Here is a 27,362-nt window from a genome sequence, read left to right as displayed (position 1 = left end):
CACCCACTTGCCTGTTCAAACCTGTTCACTCACCAAGCCTGCCTGTCATTCACCCATCCAAAACCCACCTGCCTGAACCCACCTATATCTGCCTACCCACCCACCTGCCTGCCCACCCACTTTCCCTGTCCATCTACCAACTAGGCAGCTAACCACCCACCCAGCCCCACACACTAATTAGTGTGTGTCATTTCAAATCATGAGTGTGGTATAAAAATTGTTGGAAATGGTTCCTTTTGGATTCAGAGGTGAAAAAGTACTCGTATCCGGAAAACGTGATTATCCGGCTGTGGGGTCCTTCCCATATAGTCCGGATAATCGAGTGGAGACAGTTTCATAACATCAATTTTCGTGTTACGTCTTTCATTTTGGTATCAAATTGTTCACCATATAAAGGCGTGTTTTTTAAAACTAGTCCCATAATAATAGAACAATAAATGGAATTTTAACAAATATTTTAAATTTTGAATGCCTATCACCACAAAATCATTTATATCTTTCCAGTGTTCTGACATCAATTTTGGTGTTACGTCTTTCATTTTGGTATCAAATTGTTCACAATCTACAGGCGCGCATTTTAAAACTAGTCCCATAATAATAGCACAATAAATGGAATTTTACCAAATATTTTAAAATTTGGACCACAAAAGTATTTAAAATCTTTCAAGTGTTCTAACCTCAATTGTCAGCCTATATCGCCATTATTGTATCAAATTGTGCACAATCTAAAGGCGCTCATTTTGAAACCACTCCCAGATTGATCAGATAAAATTTGAATTTTTAACAAATATTTTAAAATGATTGACGCATATACACGGCACCCGAGTGGAAACGAGAGAAAAATTAATGATGACCGAGGGTGACATCGGAGTGTGATAGTGTTAAGAACCCTGCAGACGGCCTGCGAGCCCTAAGCCCAGGAACAGGGAATGAGGAATGTCGGATCAACCCAAAGCGCATCTCCAGCCACGATACCCAGGCAACGGCGAAGAGCCGCAACCGAACACAACACATAATGCACCCATGGCCGAACCAACCAAGCATCAATAACTTAAGGACCCTTCCGGAAAGCATCCATCTCGGCCTTTGCCAGAAAGACGGAGACGAAAGACGAAGGCTGCAACCGTACAAACCTACCATTAGGACCAAAAGAGCAGAAACCCCTGCGCTGGAGGAGGGCCGGAAGCTCCCCGACTTGACCCGCAAAGGCCAATGCTAACAAAATTATGGCCTTAGAAAAACAATCTTGAATGGAAGGGGCTACAACAAACCGAGGAGAGGAAAGATAAAAGAGCGCCCTAACCAAGGACCAGGACGGCTCAGGGGAGTGCATGAGCAGGTCGGAGGTGAAACAAAGCACGAGAAAGCATTCGGAACGGGGCGGATGTGACGTCCACCTCGAACGGAAGCCGGAGCGGCTCTGTTAGCGTCGCATGATACGAGGCGACAGTAAGAAGCATCAATTAATGGTCCTGAAAAACCAGGAAAGGTCAAGACAACCCGATGCGAAGGAGAAGACAACCTATGAAGAGCAAGAAAAAGGCGAAAAGAAACACCAGGAAACCACGTACTGTCGCTGAGACGAAGCTCGCAGGTGGGACACCCCTCAATGAAGCCATCTGATGACTATAGAAATGGTGATACACCCGCATCAAAAGACCAGACGCGAAGAGCAGAGGAGAAGGCCGAACCAGCCACATACCAGACCAGTCTGACCTGTCGAAAGAGATGGAGCCGTGGGAAACGCCCCGGGTTCAGACACCAATCAAGCAGCATCTGAAAACAAAACTGGGCCAGCCACCAAGGGGCCACGAGGTGTACTCTCCTCGGGAAGGACTCCAAACAAGCCAGAACTCAAAGCAACAGCTGAACCGGGGGGGAAGAAATACAGATAACCCCACCTTGACCAGTCTTGCCGAAAGGCATCCACCACGAAAGACTCGCAGGAAGGAAAGAGCACCACATAGAATGAGAGACGCCGAGACCACGCCGACGCGAAGCCGTCCATGTCCAGGAATGTGTATGTCTGGCAGAACCAATGAAATAAGACGGCGAAAACCGGCCAATCTGGGAACAGAGGAATGAACCGAGACAGGCCGTCCGCCAGGACATTTGACACTCCCCGGACATGAACCGCACGGAGAGCCAAACCCCGAGAATCCAGCAGACAAGCCACTTGGAGGGACCAACCCCAAAGAGGCAAATACCGAAGAGAACCCCAGCGGTTCTGGCAATGAACCACCAGAGAACAGTCCGAATGGAGCCAGACGGGAGAGCCCCGAGTGACCCGAACCCTCCGAAGTGCAAACCAGACAGCTGCAAACTCCCGAACCGTGTTTTGAGCCCGATAGAAGGACAGACCCCACCGTCCACGGCCAGCCTGGTGAGCATTGGTCACAAAGCCCCAGCCGAGAGACAACCTGTCCATGAACACATCGAGTGAAAGCTCGGGGAGGCGCCAAGGCAAAGAACCCTGAAAACCCCAAAGAGGAAGCCGGCGACACAGCACCAACACAAGGTCCCCGGAGGATGAACCCAACGATCGCGAGAGAGGCGGAAGGGGCGTCCCCAAAGGAACCAAAACAGACGCCAAAGCCAAACAAGATGCGGCGGGTAGACCAGCACAGCGAAGTACAGACTACCTCAACTGCTCGAACAACCACCGAGTGACCCAGGACCCCCTCAGAAACAGCCGAAGGTGGGATTGCAGCCGCAGCAACGCCTCTGGAGGGAGAGACAAAGAAGCGGTCCAAGAGTCCGAAACAAGACCCAGCCAGGTCTGCACCCGTGACGGAACCAGATGGAATATCCTCCAGTTCACCCAGGAACCCGAACCCGTCGATCTGGAAAGAACCACACCCTTGACGAGCAGACAAGCAGACCGACTGGGAGCCCACACCAGCCAGTCGTCGAGGTAGGCCAGAAACCGAATTCTGAGTAGACGCAGACAGATCACCAAGATCCGGTAAAGATGCATAAATACACTAAGTGCTAAGTACAAACTAGGGAAGGCAACCAAAGCGGCAAGTCTGAAGCTCCACCACCAACTGTGCCAGTCCCGGGACCCTGGAGAGGAATGTGCCAAGAAGTAACCCGGAGGTCCAGGGACACCATCCAGGCACCCGGCCCCTACAGAAGCCGGACCGGGGACAACAGTCATCCGAAGAGGGGCGAAGAATCCAGGGCGCAGACTGAACAAGCCCAGAAGAGCCGCACATGGCGGCATTGGAACAGGCAGGAACCCAGGAAGGATGGGACGGATCGACCACGTCCAAACTCACTCATCCCCAAGATGACATGATGAAGCACAGTATTTATGCATCTTTACCGGATCTTGGTGATCTGTCTGCCCATCCCGCCAACCCCGAGCCCCCCAAAAGGGGAGGAGCCACCTAATGCCACCAGAGGCCGGACGACAACCAAAAATGCCCATGAACTGCGGGACCAAGCGAGAGCCAACAGAGCAAGCTGCCCCTTCAGCGCCCCGTCAACAGTGAAAGGAACGGAGCCCCTTCCGAAAGAAAATGTATATGTACATACATATAGTACAACCTAGATTCAACGTACCGCGATTCAACGAATCTCCGGCTAGTTCGCACACTTTTCATGCAGGATTTACTCACCCGGTTCGACAAACAATGGTTCGCCGAAGCGGGGGATGTTCGGATTTGCTTACGATGTCGAGAATTCTTTGTAAAGAATTTCAGTGTTTTCCGGATTTTGGGGTATTTGAACATAAAAGTAATTATTATATATTTTGCCATGGGTCCCAAACAAAGTCACTGGTAAGGGTCAACCTAAGAAAATAGTTGTGAGTAGAGGCAGTAGAGAATGTCCCTTCCTCATTAAGAAAATGTGTGCAATATGGGAAGAATTGCAAAGTTTTGTTGAAAAAACTCACCCAGATAAAGCTGTTGCAGGCCGTTGCATTGATCTTATAAATTACAATGTGATGTCTTACTACAGACAAGTGTTAAAATGTAGGGAAAAACAAGTGTCTTTAGACAGATTCTTAGTAAGACAAGCAAGCAGTGAGCCACAAGCAGGTCCTAGTGGTATGCAGGCAAAAGGTGCCAGAGTGTGTACCCCAGTGAAGTCCTCACTGCCTGATGTTATAATGGAAGGGGACTCCCCTTCCAAACAGTAACACCTCTCCTCCTCCCCCCTCCTCACTATCTTCTATACACCAACAGGAGTCATCAGTAAAGGTAAGTACTGTTATAACTTGTACATACTTTTGTACTGAAGATTTGGGTGAATTGGGTATAAAATTTACTTTGAAGTTAATATTTTTGGGAGTGTGGAACGGATTAATGCAATTTACATTATTTCTTATGGGGAAATTCGCTTCAGTTTACAAATTTTTGGGTTACGAGCTGTCTCTGGGAACGGATTAAATTCGTAAACTGAGGTACCCCTGTATGTTACCCGAGGCAAAGTTCATAACCCGATTCAGATTTTACAAAGAAATTATGCTCGTAACCCCGAAAAGTTCATAAAAAAGGGCCATTCGTAAGCCGAGGTGTCACTGTACTAGTTTGCACAGAGCTGGCAGTTTCTTCGTTTCTTTCTCTTTGCGAGTTCTTTGCTTTTTTAGGTGGTAGATTGCTTTTTACCTGCCTGTTGTTTGTTTTGGAGCGCCTATCTTTCTGGGCTAGTGCCCCAGTCGATGGCAGAATATGAAAAGATTTTACATGTAAAGTGCTCATATGCCTTTGCTCCCTGCACCTCTCTGAGGGGGGCCAGGTTCTGGCTCATGGTTCCTGATAAGCTAAAAACTTCAAGTAACTGATGACCCCAAACTAATAAAGCACATAATCATTTTGAATAGTTTCAGTGAGCTGACAGGGCTCCCCACAGAAAAAATGTTTTCAATACACTGTCAGTGTAAAATTGCATACGAGTCAATTGTGTGCATACTCAAATGAGAGAGTTTGGAGCTTATGGAGTTTTGTGTTTTGTCTACTTGTGATTCTTGGACCGCAAGGTCCTGCTGACGGATCGCCTTATTGAATGACGGATCACCTTATTGAATGACATTCTGAATATGATAAATCCAGGAATTACCAAGTACCTTCAGAATAGGAAATTGTTTTATTGAAATATCATTTTTATCATTTTATAAATGGTATACAAATAAGAATATTTTAGTTTTATTATGTTGCTAATATTAGTTATACATACGAAAATTGAAATACAATATACTTGGTAAAATAAGTAGGACTTTTCTATAAGCACAAATAAAACAGCTAGATTAAAAGTAAAAATAAAATTATGATTACAGAAATGACTGCGTTATCCTTAAGAGTAAAGGTTAGTTAGCGTCTGGGCTCTGGCATACCTATATTAGTTGTAGTCTTTTCAAGATAAGCAAGTGGTCCCTGGAGGCCCCCTGGTGGCCCCCCCTGATGTTGTTGACCCATGCTGCCAGGGTACATTGCACCCCCTGGACCCCCTTGATATCCACCCTGACTCATGCCACCCATTCCCCCCATGCCAGGACCCGGGCCCATGCTCCCTCCTCCACCACCCATCTGCGGGAATAGAGAAATAATGTTAATCGTGCATTGCTTATACAGTAATTGTTTTAAGGGTTATTGGAAAAAAACAAGACAGTCACCAGAGAAGTATCTCTCAAGCCATTTATTTGACACAAGTTGTGTCTGGTAAAGCTAACTTAAGCACCATGTAACTACAAGTTTCACTCCTAATGGTGAAAAGCATTTCTGGGGGAAGCCCCTCCGGCTTCTCTGAGCTATCCAGGCTGACATGTATATCCATAGACTTTGGCATCAGTCAGTGTGAATGGAGTTCCCCTACCGGGGACCACGAGCCAGAACCTGGTCCCCTCAGAGAGGCACGAGGAGCAATGGCCTATAGAAATGCACATGTGATTTGGAGCATTCTATATCTGTCATCGACCAGGACAGGCACCCAGAAAGGTGCTTAAAGCGCCGCAAAACAAATCCCTCTTCTGGTTAAAATGACGAAAATAGTCAAACGAGTGGACAGAACTCCACAAATGAAAATGAGCAATCAAGCATGACATCACATGAGCCGCGCCGCTTGTCTACGCCGCGGCTCCCCCTCCCTGGGAGGGGCAAGGGGGAGCCCCAGGAGCACCACGTCGGCGATCCAACTACTAGTTCTTAGGCTGATGTGGCACAGTCGTGTGGCTCCAGTTCCGGATTCTCTTGTTGTGCTGTGCCTGGTGTTCAGTACTGTTCTTACAGTGGCGTACGAGCTGGGAGTAATATTCACAGGTACTCGGGCTGCATGTGCTTAGGGTTACCTTCCCTGAGTGCCCTGTATGTGCCACCCTTGGGGCTTGAGGTTATCTTCCACAAGTCGCCTTGGGATCTGCCTCTGTGGTCTTTTGCTGCTTGGTGATTGACCACCCCCAAGTGTTGGGGTTTTTCCCTCCCTTGTTTACCTTGGGGTAAGTGGTAGTTTTTGCACTGGTGAGGCGCGGGGTACTGCGCAGCTAGTTTTCACCTATTACAGTGGCCGGCTCTGTTCCTCCTGAGTACGTTATCCTCTTGCGGGTCTTTTTTTCACTTTTTGTTTTGGCCAGGTAGGGGGGTCTGCCTATGTTTCCCTTGCCCCTGTTTCGTTAGGGTGTTGACCTTCTGTGTTCAGTAGTACCCTCTGCTTCACCCCCATGAGTAGATATGTCCCAGAGGTTCAGTTTTAGCAGTTTGTTTGGTAGACTTGGGCGCTGGTTAGCAGTACCCTGCGTGGGGTTACGCTTAGCGATACCAGTCTAGGGGCTCTGGGAATCCCCAGGGAGGCGCACGGGTTCGATGGATGCGACCTCTGGGTCTCCTCTCACCTAGTGTGAGTTTGAGGGTTGCTCTGTCCCCTTGTCTCAGGGCGATGCTCATTTTTTTGCCTGTCATGCTGCCTGTTAGATCGGTAACACCTTCGACCCAGTCCTGCGAGCACTGTTGCTTGTTTGAGACTCAATTCACTCAATTTTGATGATATTATTCGGGTGCAGGTGGCTCAAGCGTTGCATGATAGGTTTCGGTTGCTGCAACGCTCTCAGTTGGTTGCTTCTCTGGATGCCCCGCTTTGGTTATAGGGTCCCGGACTTAGGAGTGTTGGTCGCTTCGACCTTAGTTCAGTCTGCACCCCGTCGTTCTTCCCCCTGCTTGATACCTGTTGATGGGGTTCTGGGAGTTATTTTACTCCTCAAGCCCGGCCCGAGTCCAGGCTTGACTTGTGAGAGTATGGTTCACTAGGCTGTTGCTTGCAGCGGCCCGCAGGCCCACATATCCGTCACAGCCCAGTTGGTCCATCACTCTTTTTTTGAGATATATACAAGAGTTGTTACATTCTTGTACAGCCACTAGTACGCGTAGCGTTTCGGGCAAGTCCTTAATCCTATGGTCCCTGGAATACGATCCCCTGCCGCGAAGAATCGTTTTTTCATCCAAGTACACATTTTACTGTTGCGTTAAACAGAGGCTACAGTTAAGGAATTGCGCCCAGTAAATCCTCCCCGGCCAGGATACGAACCCATGACATAGCGCTCGCGGAACGCCAGGCGAGTGTCTTACCACTACACCACGGAGACTCCTTGGAGATAATGATCTAGTTTTCTCTTGAAGATATCCACTGTTGTTCTGACAATATTTCTTATGCTCGCTGGAAGGATGTTGAAGAACCATGGACCTCTGATGTTTATACAGTGTTCTCTGATTGTGCCTATGGCACCCCTGCTCTTCACTGGTTCTATTCTGCATTTTTTTCCATATCGTTCACTCCAGTATGTTGTTATTTTACTGTGTAGATTTGGTACCTGGCCCCCTCCAGTATCTTCCACTTGTATATTATTTGATATCATCTTCGTCTTTTTTCTAGTGAATACATTTGGAGAGATTTGAGATGATCCCAATAATTTAGATGCTTTATTGTGTCTATGTATGCTGTATATGTTCTCTGTATTCCCTCTATTTCAGGAATCTCTCCTGCTCTGAAGGGGGAAGTGAGTACTGAGCAGTACTCAAGACAGGACAGTACAAGTGATTTGTATAGTACAACCATTGTGATAGGATCCCTGGATTTTAAAGTTCTCGTAATCCATCCAATCATTTTTCTGGCTGAAGCAATATTTGCTTGGTTATGCTCCTTAAACATTAGGTCGTCAGACATCATTATTCCCAAATCCTTTAAATGCTGCTTTCCTACTATGGGCACATTTGATTGTGTTTTGTATCCTGTATTATGTTTAAGATCCTCATTTTTACCGTACCTGAATACCTGGAATTTATCACTGTTAAACATCATGTTATTTTCTGTTGCCCAGTCAAAAACCTTATTAATATCTGCTTGAAGTTTTTCAATTCAAGCAGAGATAATTTTCATACTGATTTTTGGGTCATCTGCAAAGGATGATACGAAGCTGTGACTTGTATTTTTGTCTATACAGTATCTGATAGTCAGGTCATTTTGGAGTGAGTGCACTTGGGCGCAGTCAAAATGACGACATCCCTAAGGTAGGTTTCCCGCCTGTTTCCAGTTCCGAAACGGGACTGTTCGGACCTGCAGTTCATTCTGGATTTGCCCCATCTGAACCCCTGGGTATCTTGCCCCTCCTTTCAGATAACCACTCAGTCCCTGGTCCGACTTCTGTTGGATCGTGATGCTAGGATGGTGTCCCTGGACCTCAAGGACACGTACTGGCAAGTCCCTATTCATCCAGGGTTTAGGGACTTGCTCGGTTTTATTGTGGGCGTCAGGGTTACTGCTTTTGTTGTCTCCCTATCGGGTTGAGCCTGGCTCTTCGTGTGTTCACACGCCTTACCCGGGTTGTCGTTGCCTGTCTGCGTCTCTTAGGTGTTCGGGTGTTGGCCTACCTCGATGACTGGCTGGTCTGGGCTCCCAGTGGGTCTGCATGTCTGCTCGCCAGGTGTTAGGTTCTTCCGCAGCTTGCCGGGTTCGGATTCCTGGTGAATTGGAGGAAGTCCCATCTGGTTCCCTCCCAGGTTCGGACCTGGCTGGGTCTAATGTGGGACTCTTGGACCGCTTCCTTGTCTCTCCCTCCGGAATTTCTCCTTCAGCTGCGGTCCCGCATGTGCTGGTTTCTTGGGGGCTCCTGGGATGCCCAGCGGTTGCTTGAGTGTTTGTGCAGGAGCCTGAACTTTGCGATGATGGTCTACCCGCTGGGTCGGGTTTTGCTTCGTCGGCTGTTCTGTTTCCTTCGGGGACGTCCCTTCCGCCTCTCTCGCGATTGTTGTATTCAACCCCCGGAGGCCTTGCGCCGCATGCTGCGTCGCCGGCTTCCTCTTTGGGTTTTTCGGGATTCAGTGCATTGGTGCCTACCTGAGCCCACCCTCGATATGTTCACGGACGCGTTGTCTCTCGGCTGGAGCTTTGTGACCAATGCTCATCAGACTGGGCAGGGACAGTGGGGTCCATCCATCCGTTTTAGTGTTTTTTGACATCCAGCCAAAGAACTAGTGGCTGGATTGCTGGCGCAGTGGGTCTGGGGCTCCCCCCTCCCATGGACTGGGGAACTGCGCAGACAAGTGGCGCAGCTCATGTGACGTCATGCTTGATTGCTTGTTTTCATTTGGGGAATTCTGTCCAGTTGTTTGGCTATTTTCTTTGTTTTAACCAGAATAGGGGTTTGTTTTGGGGTGCTTACCTTTCTGGGTGCCTGTCCCGGTCAATAGCAGATATAGAATGCTCCAAATCACATCTGCATTTTTATAAGCCATTGCTCCTTGCGCCTCTCTGAGGGGGGGCCAGGTTTTGGCTCGTGGTCCCCAGTGGCCTAGAACTCCATCCACAGTGACTGATGCCAAAGTCTAGGGATATACATATCAGCCTGGATAGCTCCGGGGCACCTCCGGGACTCACCCAGAAAATGGCGTTTCGTTACATTCAACGCTTGTTTTTTTTTACTCAGAAAATATATATTTTTTTTGTGGAACAGCAGTATAGAACTTAAGACAGCTTTTATGAACAGGAAAAATGTGCCGTTAATTGTGCATGGAAAGCTGTATTCTAAGAAGGGCATTCAGTTACCCTCTAAGGCTAGATCCTACAACTATAGCCCCATGGATAGTATCATGCTTGGTCACAACAAGTTTGACACTCTGAACCAGTGCAGCAGAGATCTTTACAAACAGTTTTTGCTGGGTCAAACACACTTGGTTTTAGAGACACACTTGAGAAAAATATCCAGCCTGGAATAATTAATCTCTAGAGGGTACAATCATATTCCCAGACAGCCTTCCCAAGCACTATTTTGCATCACAGAAACTAGCAAGTACCACTTGTTAATAAACTGTTGGCCTAGCCAATCACCTCTCCTGATCAACAACACAATAGGGTCATCTAACTCAGCTCTCTATAATTCTGAACTAACCCTATAACAGTTTGAAGCTGAGGGAAGAAGGGACAAAAGGGAGGGCCTGTGAGCAAAAGTGTCTTGCTCAAAAAGGATCTACTGAATTCCTGTGTACTTATAGCAAAATTTCTAAATTATACCATTTGCAATATTCCCAAGAATATGAACAATTTTGAGAACTAAATCCAGAATGCTGAAAGAGAAACTATGGCTAGTGTCCAGAACCACAATGGCAGAGGCTTGCATGAATCTACCCTGTTGAACCATAACAGCAATGGAACAACACTGGAGTTTAAATACATAGCCATACCAATTGAAAGAGGAATGTGCAAAAGTGCAATCCAAACTACTGCAATCTCCCAAACATTGATGTGAGCCAACACCAATGTCAGAGACCAGTATTGCTACCCAGCATGGTGAGGGCCAAAGACTAGCCCAACCTCATGCTGGAGCTAGAGAGAGTTCAAATAATGTAGTCAAAGGCTTGATTGGCATCAAAGCACAGAAAGCCTCCAAAAGGAACCTCAAAAGAAGGTTTCCTTGGGCAAGTGGAGCATGGAGGTGCTCCCTAAGTTGGCAATGAGCATACTTAACAGAGAAATCTACTCACGTAGAGTACTTCAGTCAGATACAGCTCAAGAGGTTCTCAGGTGCATGATAGAAAAAGTGCTTCCTGGGGATAAGATGACAACACAAAGCAATCTGAGAGACTGTGGTTTACAAAAGAGAAATGGAAGCTGCCGTAATATTTCACATTAACTCCACCCAGGAAAGATGCTGTGAAGCCTGCAACTGGGATTTTGGCTCGCTGCTGGCCAACAGACAGAGCTGAAAACTATGAGCACAAATAGGAGTAGTTGTCGAGGTTACAGTTCCAGTAACCTTGGACAGTGATCCTCAGAAACTGGATAACCAGACAATCAATGTCCCTCATATACTGTATATGAATTACAACCTGGTTGATCAGGTACCCTCTGGAGGTATTTATCAAGTTTCCATTTGAACACCAAAAGAGAATGACTAGTTATTCCAGTGTGTTTAGAGGGAATGTTGAAATCTTAGGTTCTTAAGGTTCATAGACTTGTCCCAGCATACCCATTGCACCACTACTTTTTAAAGGGGCTAAGTTGCACATTTATCAGACAGTTTGGAATGCTCTGTGCTTCACGGTGCAGAATGCTGAGCCATGGGACCAGGAAGACTCCAGCCTGTGGGACAACTGAGTGACAGCTCAGAAATTTGACTGACTCTTAATTACCAAAATATTATACAAAATTTGTTGTGAAATTCAATAATTTCCTCAACTGTATTATGCCCTTTTCCTTCTCTCTTGAATATTCTAAAGTGATATTATTACGTGTACTTTCTATGAGAACTTGTTTCTTTAGTATAGTCATGAGACGAGATTGGTATGCAAGCTCTAATATGGTATTAGGATCAATTAAAATACCTAATACCAAAATGGCTAGAGGAATCTTATCCTTTGTGCACAGTTTTAACAGTACTATAGAGTACTGCCTTACAACTATGTTAACATAATGCCACACATTATACTCCCTGTACCTCCCTGAAATAAAAGCAAAGATCACTTCATAAGCTAAAACCTACTCTTCAGTCTATTAGAAAAAAATTCATATCAGAGAAATTATCCTTCAAATAAGATTAAGGAACTCATTAATAAATACACGTATCAGTAATGACGCAAACAAAAAAATTAAGAGCTTCTTTCAAATTATAATCAATATGCTTGTAACTCAAAACAGCCATCAAAGCACACAACCTATTTAAAAAGCTTCCTAGCAACAGGCTAACATCACAGACCTACCAACTAAGCCACTGGTAATAATAAGCTATTTACGCTTACGGTACAGTACTTGCTGACCAAGTTGCCCAGTCCTTTCCTGAACATATTTATTCAGCTGTTTATTTATTCAGAAGTGTACCAAATGCTTCTTCATATCCAATAGTCAATTAGTCCCTGTTCCATCCTTCCTCTCTGCCTTTCACATTTGTTAGTTCAAACAACAGCCGCATTACTTTTTAACACAATGTTATTCTATTCAATTCACATTTGGTATACTACTAAGATTTCTAAGGTCATAATATGACAACTTCTAATCAATTGACAATTTCAACATTTAATTTATTTCTTGAAATGATATGTACTGTCCAATATTTTTTCCTCGTTGTTCTTGCAACGCAAACTTTAACGTTCTTTTTTCAAAACTCCCCATCTCACAACAATTTCTAATTTCTGGTACAAGTCCAACACAGTCCAGCATGACCGTTCTCTCAATAAACATGGCCCAGTCCAGAGTCCACTTTGCCAACACAAAATTGAGAGCCAGGTTTTTTTTTGTTTATACTGTATATGATACTGTATTAAACATTAAAATAAAATTTAATAAGGATATCTAGCCATTCATAAGTGTTAGCAAATTGGACTGTGAATTCTGGTGAATACATCCTCTGATAAAGGTACATCTTACAAGAGTATAGTACTATACAGCAAGTCATCCTCTGATAAAGGTACACCCCATGAGAGTACTGTACAGTACTATACAGCAAGTCATCCTCTGATAAAGGTACACCCCACGAGAGTACTGTACAGTACTGTACAGCAAGTCATCCTCTGACAAAGGTACACCTCATGAGAGTATAGTACTGTACAGCAAGTCATCCTCTGATAAAGGTACACCTCATGAGAGTATAGTACTGTACAGCAAGTCATCCTCTGATAAAGGTACACCTCATGAGAGTATAGTACTGTACAGCAAGTCATCCTCTGATAAAGGTACACCTAATGAGAGTATAGTACTGTACAGCAGATCATCCTCTGATAAAGGTACACCTCATGAGAGTATAGTACTGTACAGCAAGTCATCCTCTGATAAAGGTACACCTCATGAGAGTACTGTACAGTACTGTACAGCAAGTCATCCTCTGACAAAGGTACACCTCATGAGAGTATAGTACTGTACAGCAAGTCATCCTCTGACAAAGGTACACCTCATGAGAGTATAGTACTGTACAGCAAGTCATCCTCTGACAAAGGTACACCTCATGAGAGTATAGTACTGTACAGCAAGTCATCCTCTGATAAAGGTACACCTCATGAGAGTATAGTACTGTACAGCAAGTCATCCTCTGATAAAGGTACACCTCATGAGAGTATAGTACTGTACAGCAAGTCATCCTCTGATAAAGGTACACCTCATGAGAGTATAGTACTGTACAGCAAGTCATACTCTGACGAAGGTACACCTCACGAGTGCATAGTACAATACTGTACAGCAAGTCATCCTCTGATAAAGGTACACCTCATGAGAGTATAGTACTGTACAGCAAGTCATCCTCTGATAAAGGTACACCTCATGAGAGTATAGTACTGTACAGCAAGTCATCCTCTGATAAAGGTACACCTCACGAGAGTATAGTACTGTACAGCAAGTCATCCTCTGTTGCCGGTACATCACCTGGCAAGAGTACATTCTCTGGTGAGGGTACAGGGAATAATGTATATAATTACCTCTTGTGGTTATCCTACAAAATATACTAAATTTTAATGACTCTTGTTCACTTTGCTAAATATGATCTGAACCAAATTTTTTGCAAATAAATACAGTGATTCCTTCTTCTTGTCGTCCAATTTTTGCATAGTGATTCACGTCAAAGGCATTTGTCCAAACCTGAAATCTTCATCTTGTCATCGTCATACTACTATACTCTCTTTTTCCTAATACTGTACAATATCAAATGTTATATTAATGCTTCATTCATACTACTAATACAGTAACTACAATGATCCTCAGTGTAAAGCGAGATACACACCACCAAAACACCCGTAACTACTACTACTAATATACCAATGGGTATTCCAACACATGCTACACCGAAGCCCTTTGTCAATACTGTACTTTAAAGGTAAGTGAAGGCCCATTTAAAAACAATCTTCTGAACGGGGGGAAAAATTTAACAAATAAAAGAAGCACGTACATCTAAAAAGGTTATTTCCACAGATAATGGAGAAATAATTACAGTAATGTTACTTCTTTGCTACATTTCAAAATAAAGAGATTTGTTAGTGAAAAGCATTTATTACTCATCTGCATGCACATCAAAACTGACAGGTACTCACTGGCTGTGTATTAAAGCACAAAACACACAGTGTCCTACCACTGCAAAATCTTAAAAAAAATCATAATAATAAAAATTCTTTTAAATAAATTTTGTGCATAGTGGTATAATTATTTGTGCCCTGGGTGAACCATATGTATGCTGCTGCCCTGGGTGAACCATATGTATGCTGCTGCCCTGGGTGAACCATATGTACACTATTGCCCTGGCTGAACGGTATGTATGCTATTGCCATGGGTGAACCATACATATGCTGCTGCCCTGGGTGAACCATATGTATGCTATTGCCCTGGGTGAACCATATGTACACTATTGCCCTGGCTGAACGGTATGTATGCTATTGCCATGGGTGAACCATACATATGCTGCTGCCCTGGGTGAACCATATGTATGCTATTGCCCTGGGTGAACCATATGTACACTATTGCCCTGGCTGAACGGTATGTATGCTATTGCCATGGGTGAACCATACATATGCTGCTGCCCTGGGTGAACCATATGTATGCTGCTGCCCTGGGTGAACCATATGTATGCTGCTGCCCTGGATGAACCATATGTATACTATTGCCCTGGCTGAACGGTATGTATGCTATTGCCATGGGTGAACCATACATATGCTGCTGCCCTGGGTGAACCATATGTATGCTATTGCCCTGGGTGAACCATATGTACACTATTGCCCTGGCTGAACGGTATGTATGCTATTGCCATGGGTGAACCATACATATGCTGCTGCCCTGGGTGAACCATACATATGCTGCTGCCCTGGGTGAACCATACATATGCTGCTGCCCTGGGTGAACCATACATATGCTGCTGCCCTGGGTGAACCATACATATGCTGCTGCCCTGGGTGAACCATACATATGCTGCTGCCCTGGGTGAACCATACATATGCTGCTGCCCTGGGTGAACCATACATATGCTGCTGCCCTGGGTGAACCATATGTATACTATTGCCCTGGGTGAACCATACATATGCTGCTGCCCTGGGTGAACCGTACATATGCTGCTGCCCTGGGTGAACCATATGTATACTATTGCCCTGGGTGAACCATATGTATACTATTGCCCTGGGTGAACCATACATATGCTGCTGCCCTGGGTGAACCATACATATGCTGCTGCCCTGGGTGAACCATATGTATACTATTGCCCTGGGTGAACCATACATATGCTGTTGGCCTGGGTGAACCATATGTATGCTGTTATCCTCTGTTTACATGTAGGCTGCTGCACAGGGTTTACATGTAGGCTGCTGCACAGGGTTTACATGTAGGCTGCTGCACAGGGTTTACATGTAGGCTGCTGCACAGGGTTTACATGTAAGCTGCTGCACAGTGGTTTACATGTAGACTGCTGCACAGGGTTTACATGTAGGCTGCTGCACAGGGTTTACATGTAGGCTGCTGCAAAGGGTTTACATGTAGGCTGCTGCACAGGGTTTACATGTAGGCTGCTGCACAGGGGTTTACATGTAGGCTGCTGCACAGGGTTTACACATAGGCTGCTGCACAGGGTTTACACATAGGCTGCTGCACAGGGTTTACATGTAGGCTGCTGCACAGGGTTTACATGTAGGCTGCTGCACAGGGTTTACATGTAGGCTGCTGCACAGGGTTTACATGTAGGCTGCTGTACAGGGTTTACATGTAGGCTGTTGCACAGGGTTTACATGTAGGCTGCTGCACAGGGTTTGCATGTAGGCTGCTGTACAGTGGTTTACATATAGACCGCTGCACAGTGGTTTACATGAAGGCTGCTGCACAGGGTTTACATGTAGGCTGCTGCACAGGGGTTTACATGTAGGCTGCAGCACATGGTTTACATGTAGACTGCTGCACAGTGGTTTACATGTAAGCTGCTGCACAGGGTTTACATGTAGGCTGCTGCACATGGGTTTACATATAGGCTGCTGCACAGGGTTTACGTGTAGGCTGCTGCACAGTGGTTTACATGTAGGCTGCTGCACATGGGTTTACATATAGGCTGCTGCACAGGGTTTACGTGTAGGCTGCTGCACAGGGTTTACATGTAGGCTGCTGCACATGGGTTTACATATAGGCTGCTGCACAGGGTTTACATGTAGGCTGCTGCACAGGGTTTACATGTAGGCTGCTGCACAGTGATTTACATGTAGACTGCTGCACAGTGGTTTACATGTAGGCTGCTGCACAGGGTTTACATGTAGGCTGCGGCACAGGGGTTTACATGTAGGCTGCTGCACAGGGTTTACATGTAGACTGCTACACAGGGGTTTACATGTAGGCTGCTGCACAGGGGTTTACATGTAGACTGGTACACAGAGTTTTCAGGTAGTCTGCTGCACATAGCTGGCTTCTCATATTTCCACTTGGGAAGATAGTGTTTCATCCATATCCAGTTTCATCCATCATCAGTAACTATTCTTCCAGCATACAGATTATAACAGCAGCAGATCCGTTGATGTACGACCCTCAAAGAAGCACTACGACACAAGCACCGATGACCAGTACCCTCACTCTCATAGATGACTCTCTTGTTACCCTTACTTGGGTTCGTGGCTCATCTTGCATTTTCCATTATACTCGATGAGGAAGTTCTTATCATTTAAATGCATTTTTACCTCTTTAAGGCAGAAATATGAAAGCCCGACAGCTGAGTGGACAGCGCTTCGCATTCGTAGTCCTGAGGTTCCGGGGTTCGATCTCCAGTGGAGGCGGAGACAAATGGGCAAAAAGTTTCTTTCACCCTGATGCCCCTGTTACCTAGCAGTAAATAGGTACCTGGGAGTTAGACAGCTGCTACGGGCTGCTTCCTGGGGGATGTGTAACAAAAAGGAGGCCTGGTCGAGGACCGGGCAGCGGGGACGTTAAGCCCCAAAGTCATCTCAAGATAACCTCAAGATAGGCCCACTAATGTAGTGGGGCTGTCATTAGCAAGTACAATTAGTACAATTAGCTACATTAGCAAATACAATATAATTCTTAGACATTTGCTTATAGCTAGTCATCAAAAGAAAAAAACCAGCATTGAATGTAATGAAACACCATTTTCTGGGTGAGCCCCGCAGGCTTCCTGAACCTATCCAAACTTACATGTGCAAAATTAGTTTGGTGTCATCAGTCCTGGGAGTTCTAGTGCCTACCGGGGACCACGAGTCAGAACCTGGTCCCCTCAAAGAGGCGCATTGAGCATATGAGGCCATATGGCCATATGAGCACTTTACATTTAGAGTATGTCATGTCTGCCACTGACTGGGGAATACACCCAGAAAGGTAGGTGAAACAATACAATTCACCCCCAACTGGTGAAAATTGCAACCAATGTCTGAACAGAGCCAAAGAACTACCCCTGAAAGAAAACAAACAAAATGAGCAAATTGTCATCCAAATAGTGTACTAGTTCATTAGAGCTAGGGAGGAGGGGGGGGGGGGGGAACACGTCCATTCCATGGACAGGGAATATGAACCGCGACAGGCCATCTGCTAGGACGTTGGACACTCCCAGGATATGAACCACACAGAGAGGTAAAACCCTGAGAATCCAGCAGATGAGTCACTCGAACCGACCAACCCCAAAGAGCCAAGGACTGCAGAGAACCCCTGCAGTTCAGATAATGAACCACAGGAGTGCAATCTGAATGGAGCCTGATCGTAGAGCCCCGAGGGAACTCCAACCCTCCGAGTGGTGGGATCCGTCCTTCCCCGACGGAAGGACGGGGGCCCACCACCCCTAGCAGGCCTGAAGAGCATTGGTCACAAAACCCCAGCCAAGAGACAAGGCATTCGTGAACACATCGGGAGAGGGTTCAGGGAGGCGACAAGGCAATGAACTACAAAAATTCCGAAGTGGAAGCCGGCAACGCAGCAACTGACACAAGGCCCACGGGGGTCGAATCCAGCGGTCGTGAGAGAGGCAGATGGGACGTTCTTGAAGGAACCAGAACAAGCACTGAAGCCAGACCCGACCCGGCAGGTAAACCAGCACAGTGAAGTTCAGACTCCCGCACAACTGCTTGACCCGGGATACCCCGCAGGAACAGCTGAAGGTGGGACTGCAGCCATAGCAACACAGCAGGAGGGAGAGACATGGAAGTGGCCTGAGAGTCCCATACGCGGCCCAGCCAGGTCCGAACCTTGGATGGAACAGATGGGACTTCCTCCAGTTCACCAGGAACCCGAACCCAGCGAGCTGAGTAAGAACCACATTCCTGGCGAGCAGCCATGCAGACCGGCTAGGAGCCCATACCAACCAGTCTTCATGGAAGGCCACCACCCGAACCCTGAGCAGATGCAGATGGGTCACCATGACCCAGGTAAGATGCGTGAAAACGCAAGGTGCCAGATTCAAGCCAAAAGGAAAGCAACAAAAACAGTAAGCATGTCGCCCCACAATGAAACCTAAGATGAAGTGGGTCATGCCAGTACACATCCCGGAGGTTCAGAGAGGCCATCCAACATCCCAGCTCCAAAAGAAGCAAGACCTGGGACAAAGTGGTCATCTGAAAAGAGGGACAAGGAATTAAGAAGTTCAGATGGGACAAGTTCAGAATGAACCGAAGATCTGCACAGTCTCATTTCAACACTGAAAACTAGGACGGCAACTAGACGAGGCTGCCTGCAGAAACTGAGTCACAACACTGTCCGCAAAAAAAATTGACAAAAGGTCAAAGAAAATCTAAGAGCCAGGGCCCAAGCGGATTCTAAGGAAGGAGCGAGGATAGCCTGGCGACACGTTGGGCGTCAGGCAAAGAACAGAGACACCGCCTCCCAGAGTATTGGCGCATACAGCTTCAACAGCGCAGGCAAAGCACTGGCCGCTGAGGCCAGCGCCCAGACGAAGGCCCGGCATTCAACGCCTCCACCTCCTCCCCAAGCCAGTCCGAGGACAACACGAGAAGAAAAAAGAAGCACAAGACAGAGGCCAAATCCTCGCGGGTGCGAAAATCTTCAGCCGCCAAAGTAGCCGAAAGGGAGGGAACCTGCGTGTGCAGCTGCTGAAGGCCAACAGCCCAAGAAAGCACAGGGGTGAAAAGGCACGCATTGAGGTGCTCAAAATTGCCAACAAAGTAAACCTGCAAAACGGTAGTAGCATCCCACCATTAAAGCGTACGGGTCCAACAAAATCCGTGCTACACTCCCTGAGAAAAGAAAGGGCAGCCTGCCAGCCAGGAAGACTCCGAAACCTCATAACGCACCCAATATGGGGAACAAGATCTGTACTCAAATGAAGACGGATCCATCACAGTTAACTGGAGCCTTGTGAAGTGTACAAGCACAAAAGTGTGGAGGAGGGCCACCGAAAATAATGTTTTTTTCTTTCTTTTGTTTTCTTTGGGAGAGTTCTGTTTCTCTGTTTGGTCTTTGGTTTTTGCAATTTTCTTCCAAGTAGGGTTTGTATTGGTGTATTGCTTTCTGGGTGCCTAACTCCAGTCGATGGCAGATATGGAATACCCTCAAATACAAGGAGGGGGGGGGGGGTTCTTTAGGCCATTGCTCCCTGCGCCTCTCTGAGGGACCCATATTCTGGCTAATGGTCCCCAGTAGGCAGAACTTCATTGACTGAAGCCCCAGACTAATATAGTGTATATCAATCCGATAGCTCCAGGGAGCCGAAGCGGCTCCCCACAGAAACAAAGCTTTCATAAAACAACCCTGGACCGAAGGAGCCACAACAAACCGAGGAGAGGAGGGAAATGAGAGCACCTGATCAAAAGACCATGAAGGCTCAGGCGGTGCATGAGCAGGCTGGAGGTGAAAAAATGCACGAGAGCTTGCAGAATGTCGCGAAAGTGACATCCACCCCAAACACAAGCTGGAGCGGATCCACCAATACTGCATGATAAGAAGCTACAGACGTATTAGGCACGAGTTGTCGGTCAAGAAAAGGCCAAAAAATTAAAGACAAAAATAACCTTAATAGACATCGACAAAACCTTACAAAGGGACAGGAAATGGCAGAAAGACTTCCAAGAGACTTCGTACTGTCGCTGAGAAGAGGACCGCAGTTGGGACACCAACAAAGAAGCCACTTGATCACCATACAAAAGATGATACACCCGCGTCAGAAAATCCAGACGCAAAGCTTGAAAGAGTAAGCCAAACCAGCGAGGTACCTCACCAGCAAGACCTGCTGAAAGAGGTGGAGCCACGGAAAAACTCTTGTGGGAACGGACACCAGTTGGTGATGAGACTCTCGGGTTCGAACACCGAGCAAGCAGCGCCTGAAACCAAGGCTGGGCTGGCCACCATACAGCTAGGAGAACCACTCTCCCCTGATAGGGGTTTGAGCCAAGCAATAACCTGGAGCAATAGTTGGACCGGGGAAAAAAGGTAAAGGAACCTCCACCTCACAGTCCTGGTGAAAAAAAGCCACCGCGACAGCCTCGCAGTCGGGGAACGGTACCACATATAATGGGAGATGCCGGAACCAGGCTGACACAAAGAGATCCACCTCCAGGCGCCTGAAAGTCCGACAAAGACAAAGAAAGGAGGCAGCATCGACCGTCCACTCCGTGGAAAGAGGAAGGAAACAAGACAGGCCGTTGGACACTCTCCTGAATGTGAACAGCACAGAGAACTAAACCCCAAGAACTCAGCAGAAGGGCTACCTGAAGCAACCAGCCCCAAGAGAGACAGACCACAGAGTCGTCCGTGTCTCTCCGTCCCTCACCCCCACCCCCGTTGAGACAATGAACCACAGGGAAGCAGTCTGAATGGAGCAGAATCACAGAACCCTGTGCTAAACGAATCTGCTGCAATGCCTGCCACTCAACCACAAACTACTGCAATGTGCTGTGAGCTCAATGAAAGGAGGGAGCCCAATGCCCCTGGCCAGCCTGCTGAGTGTTGGTCACAAAGCCACAGCTGAGAGATGATGGATTCGTGAACACATGAGTGAAGGGAAGGGGAAAGCTCCATGGCGTGGCACCAAACCCCGAAAAACCCAAAGAGGTAGCCGGTGATGCAACAACCGACACAAGGATCCTGGGAGGCCGAACTCAGTGATCATGAGAGCGGCAAAAGGAGCTGCCCCAAAGATACCAGAACAGCCTCCGAAGCCAAACCCTGCCCAGCAGGAAAACCAGCCGGGCAAATTTCAGGCTCCCTCACAGCTGCTCGAGAAACCATCAAGTGACCCGGGTCCCCCCTCAAAAAACAGCAGTGAATGTAATGAAATGCCATATTCTGGGCGAGTCCCGGAGGATCCCCGGAGCTATCCAGGTTGAATGGATATGTATAACTTTCTGGCATCAGTCAATGTGCATGGAGTTCTTGCCTACCGGGACCATGAGATAGAACCTGGCCCCCTCAGAGAGGCATGAGGAGCAATAGCCTATAGAAACCCCTATGTGGTTGGGAGCATTCTATGTCTGCCATCGACTGGGTCAGGCACCCAGAAAGGTAGGCTCCCCAAAACAAACCTCTATTCCGGTGAAACTACTGCTACGGAAATCCGAACAAGTGGACAGAACTCCCCAAACGAAAATTGGCAAACGAGCATGATGCCATCATATTGCTGCACCGCTGTCTGCACCCCCCTCTCCCCGCGAGGGCAAAAGAGGAGCCCCAGACCCATGCGTCTACAATCCAAGCACCAGTTCTTAGGCTGGATGTCAAAAACATGCGAAAAACACCACCGACTGGAGGGAGGGAGGGTTGCTGGGGAGCAACCGGGATTGGCTGCAGCCGCAGACCCAATGCAACGCAGGCCCTACCAGGTCCAAGAACATTGACAAGGTAGTGAGCGGCCAGGATCCTGTTCGACCTCCAAAAACCCTGGGCCCGAATGTCAACCCAGGACATACAGTATTGCCAAAGACGGCAGCCAAAGCAGCAAACGTACGAACGTCATGGGCAAGGGGATAGACCGCAGGCTGGCTAGACTTAATAACTCTGCGGATGACCTGAGAGACACAAGCCCGGGAACAGGGAAGAAGGAAAACTGGGTCAACCCAAAGCGGATCCCTGGCCACTGAAGCCATGGAATGCAAATAACGGCGGAGAGCCGCAACTAAAGACAAAACATGATGCACCCCCCCAACATGACCAACCAAGCTTCAACAACCCAAGGACCCCTCTGGAAAGCAGCAGTCTCATTCTTCGCCAGAAAAGAAGGAGACGGCTGCAACAGAACAAACCTACCATCAGGATAGAAGGAGCAGAAACCCCCGCGCCGGAGGAGAGCATGAAGCTCCCCAACCCGACCCCCAAAGGACAATGCCAACAGGAAAAGAGCCTTGGAAAAACGATCCTGAACCGAAGGGGCCACCACAAACCGAGAAGAGACAGAAAAGAGAGCACCCGGTTCAAGGACCAGGACGGCTCAGGAGGCGCATGAGCAGGTCTCAGGTGAAACAACGCACGAGATAGCTTGCGGAACAGGGGAGAAGTAACATCAACACTGAAAACAAGCTGGAGCTGCTTTGTCAGCACCACACAATAGGAGGCAACAGTATTCGGCATAAGATGATGGTCCTGAAACAACCACAAAAGGAAGGACAAATGAACTCTATCAGAGACTGAAGTATACTTATGCAGTGATAGGAAAAAGCGGAAGGACCGCCAGAAAACTTCATACTGTCGCCAAGATGAAGCACGCAGTTGAGAACCAACAACGAAGCCACCTGCGCCCCACACAAGTGATGATAGACTCGAGTCAGAAACTCCAGACGAGAAGACCTTTTTCGAGGAGAAGAACGAACCAGCCTCGTACCGGGCTTGACCAATCTGCTGAAAGAGGCGGAGCCATGGGAAGACCCTCGGGTTCAGACACCGAGCAAGCAGCGCCTGAAACCAAGGCTGGGCCGACCACCAAGGAGCCAGAAGGACAACTCTACCCTGGTAAGTCTCCAAGAGAGTCAGAACCTGGAGCAACAGCTGAACCAGGGGAAAGAGGTAGAGGTAACCCCAAAGCCAACTGAATGAGTTCGCGTTGATCGTCCATTCCATGGACAGGGAAATAAACCGGGACAGGCCATCCACCAGGACATTGGACACCCCCCGAACGTGAACCGCCAGGAGAGCAAAGCCCCAAGAACTCAGCAGATGAGTCACCTGAAGCGATCAGCCCCCAAAGAGCCAAGGACTGCATGGAACCCCCCTCGGTTTACACAATGAACCACTAGGGAACAGTCTGAATGGAGCCTGATTGTCGATCTGTGAGCAACTCGAACCCACTGAAGCAACATCCACACACCTGCAAACTCCCACACTGTGCTGTGAGCCTGACGGAAGTACGAACCCCACCGACCCTGGATGGCCTGGTGAGCACTGGTCAGAAAGCCCAGCCAAGAGACGACACGTCCGTGAACACATCGAACGAGGGCTCGGGTAGGCACCAAGGCACTAAACCACGAAAAACCTGAAGAGGAAGCCGGTGATGCAGCAACCGATACAAATCCCCCAGAGGCCGAACCCAGCGGTCACGAGACAGGCGGAAGGGACGTCCCCGAAGGAATCAGAACAGCCGACGAAGCCAAACCCAACCCGGTGGGTAGACCATCATGGTAATGTTCAAGCTCCCGCACAAACTCTTAAGCAATTACCGCGTGACCCGGGAGTCCCTCAGGAACAGACAAAGGTGGAAATGCAGGTGAAGCAAAGCCACCGGAGAAAGAGACAAGGAAGTGTTCCAAGCGTCCCACACAAGACCCAGCCAAGACTGAACCTGAGAGGGAAACAGATGGGACTTCCTCCAGTTCACCAAGAACCCGAACCCGGTGAGCGAGGAAAGAACCAAATTCCCTGGCAAATAGACACGCGGACCGGATGGGAGCCCAAACCAGCCAGTCGTCAAGGTAGGCCAGAACCCGAACACCTTACAGACGCAGGTGGGCCACCATGACCCGAATAATAATGAGGGGCAATAAACCCACAGATTCAGACAGGACATGTCCAGAATAAACCAGAGCTCTGCACATTCCCGTTTTGGGACTGGAAACAGGGGGTGAAACCCACCTAAAGGTCAAGGTCTGCCCCACCAACCCCGAACCCCCTGAAGGTGGAGGAGCCACCCAATGCCACAAAAGGCCACATGAAACAACCCGAAAGGCCCACGAATCATGGGACCAGGTGCGAGCTAATAGAGCGAGCCTTCCCCCTACCGCCCCATCAATGGCACAAACTGCGAAAGGGCCCGACGCACCTGATAACCTAAGCGACCCACAGGGCAATCCTCGCGCTGACCAGAAAAAGAACGGAGGCAGCGCCTGCCCCGAATCTGGCACCACTGGCCTACCACGACAGAAAGAACCCCGAGCCCTGGCACGACCCTTCCGGGAAGGCCCCCCCTCGAACCCCCTGGAGAACCAACAAGTCAGACATAAGACGGCAACTAGCCGAAGCTGCCTGCAGATACTGCACAACCGCAGCCTCCGCAAACAGCAACGGACAAAATGGAGATGTAAACTTAAGAGCCAGGGCCCAAGCAGATTCCAAAGAGAGGGTGAGCACAGCTTGATGGCATGCGAGGCGAGAAGGAAAGAACAGAGACACTGCTTCCTTCAGGATAGGCGCAAACAGCTTCAACAGTGCAGCTGATGCCTTAGCCACTGAGAACAGCTCCTCAGACAAAGGCCCGGCACTCAACGCCTCCACATCCTCCTCAAGCCAGGCAGAAGACAGCTCGAGAAGGGAAAAGAAACATAAGATTGAAGCCAAATGTCCACAGACACACAAATCCTCTGCAACCAAAGACGACGAAAGGAAGGAACCTGAAAGCGCAGCTGCACAAGGATAACATCCCGAGAAAGCACAAGGGCGAACAAGCACGCATTAAGATGCTCAAATTTGTCCCCCAGGTAAACCTACAGAATGGTAGAAGTTTCTTGCCATTCGAGCGTGTGGGGTCCGACAGAACCCCATGCCATGCCCCCCAACGAAAAGAATGGGCAGTCTGCCAGCCAGGAAGACTCTGGAACCTCCAAACGCACTCAAAACGAGGAAGAACATCCGAACTTAAAAAGAGGATGAATCCATGACAGAGGTGGAATCTGGGTCTCGCAGGAGGTATACAGGAAGAGCTTCCCGAACCTGCTTCGCGGAGATACGAGAAGCAGAAAACCTTCGGAAAGACGGGGCCCGAGGTACCCAAAGGGGCCCGGAACCAAACCCAGGGAGGAGCCGAACCTAAATCATACTCATACAGTAAAGAAGGGTAAGAAAACCCTTCCCCTGCAACAACAAGCCCCACGAGGAAGGCAAAAGCACCCAAGCAGGGTCAAAGGGGGGCTCAGGGCTCCCAGGTCGACTCCTCCCCAGCCCCAAGTTGGGACCTGGAGCAGAGCAGTCCTCCATACCCTCTACCCCTGAAGAAAAGGCAGAGTCCAGGGAAAAGGCTGACAAGAAGGGGGCCTGCTGGTAGGACCCAGAAGCCTTGGCAGGAGGAACTGGCTCGAATGCCTCCGTCCCCGACCCGAAGCTGCCCGAGTCTCATTACCAACTAAACCCTGCCCCGACTCTGAAACCCTCAGACATTTGGGACTCAAAAGCAGAAAATGGGGGGGGGGGGAGTAGGGTGAACAACAGGAGAAGGACTAAGGAGCGCTGACTAAACCAAAGTCGAAGCAACTAATGCCCCCCAGGTCTGGTTCCTTATAACCAAAGCGGGGCAGCTGCAGGGCATCCGGGTGGGAAACCAACCTAGCACATTGCAGCAATCTAAACCTAGCATGCAATGCGGATGCTACCTGCATCCTAACTGTAACACAGCAGAGAGCGCCACGAAGGCAAACACAGCCAAGGAATTTGAGGCCAGAGAAGCGGCTGTCCCAGTTGACACTAGCTTGCGAACTGAAGGCCTGAGTAGCTGGCATGGGAGGTCCGGGGGATCCCCTTTCCCCTCTCGGGAAGGGGAGGGCTACGCAGACAAGCGGCGCAGCAGTAGAGTGTGACGTTTGCTTGTTTTCTTAGGATTGGAGGGAGTTCTATCTCTCTTTTTGGTTCTTGTTGTTAGTTTCTTACCATGTGGGATTTGTTTTATTATGCCTACCTTTCTGGGTGCCTAACCCCGGTCAATGGCAGATAAGGAAAACGCCCAACCGCAGGGCATTTTCCAGGGCCATTGCTCCCTGAAACCTCTCTGAAGGGGGCCAGGTTCTGACTCATGGTCCCTTGGTTGGTGGAACTCCATAGCTAATGTCCCGGTCTAAAATAAAACACATTAGCCTAATAGCTCCAGGGAGCTGTAGGAGCTCCCTGGAGCTCCTACGGCTCCTTTCTTTTCTCCCCACAGAAAAGCCCCCTTAGCAACAAACACACACACAGACTGGCCACCTGAGAGAATCGTCGGCTACCACGTGTATGCAGGCTGCTCCGGTCGCAGTGTGCCCCACCCAGCAAAACCCACTCCCTACTGGGGGCAAGATGGGAAGCCCATAGCCCCCGACGGACCCCAAGAGCGAGAACAACGCTCTCGCGTTGACGAAGTCAATGTCGAATTGTTGTTGTCACTCAATGTCGTTAGCGACAAAGTCTCAAATGGGAGTGAGACCCGAACCTTCCAGGGAAGAAAACCCTGAAAAGCAAGGGAAGTACCTACCAGGCATCTAGGGAAGGTAGCCCTAGGTGCATGCAACCCAGCATACAAAAAACACCTGGCCACCACATCAGATTCAGCTGGCACAGCCACAAAAGCAAAAGCCAGACAGGACAGCGAGGTCAGAGGAGCCATATAGACACCAGGCACATCAATCACAAACCAGGGGTGAGCCCCCTGCTAGCCTGTGTGGGCTCCCCATCCCCTATTTCGGGGGAGGGTGGGGGCGCTAATGAGTGGGCAAGCTAGTTGGATGATGATTTGCTTATTGGTTTTGTTTCCTTTTGAGGGGGAGGTTTTTGGCTCTGTTCAGATGTAGGTTGCAATTTTCACCAGTTGGGAGATT

The 27,362-nt window shown here is 48.3% G+C and overlaps 1 protein-coding gene across 2 annotated transcripts in view; it reads right to left on the bottom strand.

Moving 5' to 3' along the window:
• Positions 1 to 5,079: 5,079 nt before the first annotated feature.
• Positions 5,080 to 27,362, bottom strand: part of MED28 (mediator complex subunit 28) — a 41,208-nt gene continuing 18,925 nt past the window's right edge. For both annotated transcript variants that reach the window (XM_045750319.2, XM_069303004.1), the window contains exon 4: positions 5,080 to 5,534. In XM_045750319.2, the coding sequence (XP_045606275.1) occupies positions 5,319 to 5,534 (216 nt within the window). In that variant the 3' untranslated portion in view covers positions 5,080 to 5,318. The remainder of the gene's footprint in view (positions 5,535 to 27,362) is intronic.

This window comes from Procambarus clarkii, chromosome 49, assembly GCF_040958095.1.
Source record: "Procambarus clarkii isolate CNS0578487 chromosome 49, FALCON_Pclarkii_2.0, whole genome shotgun sequence".
Classification (NCBI taxonomy): Eukaryota; Metazoa; Arthropoda; class Malacostraca; order Decapoda; family Cambaridae; genus Procambarus; species Procambarus clarkii.
Note: the sequence above shows the minus strand (reverse complement) of the source record. Positions and strands in the feature narration are given on the sequence as shown.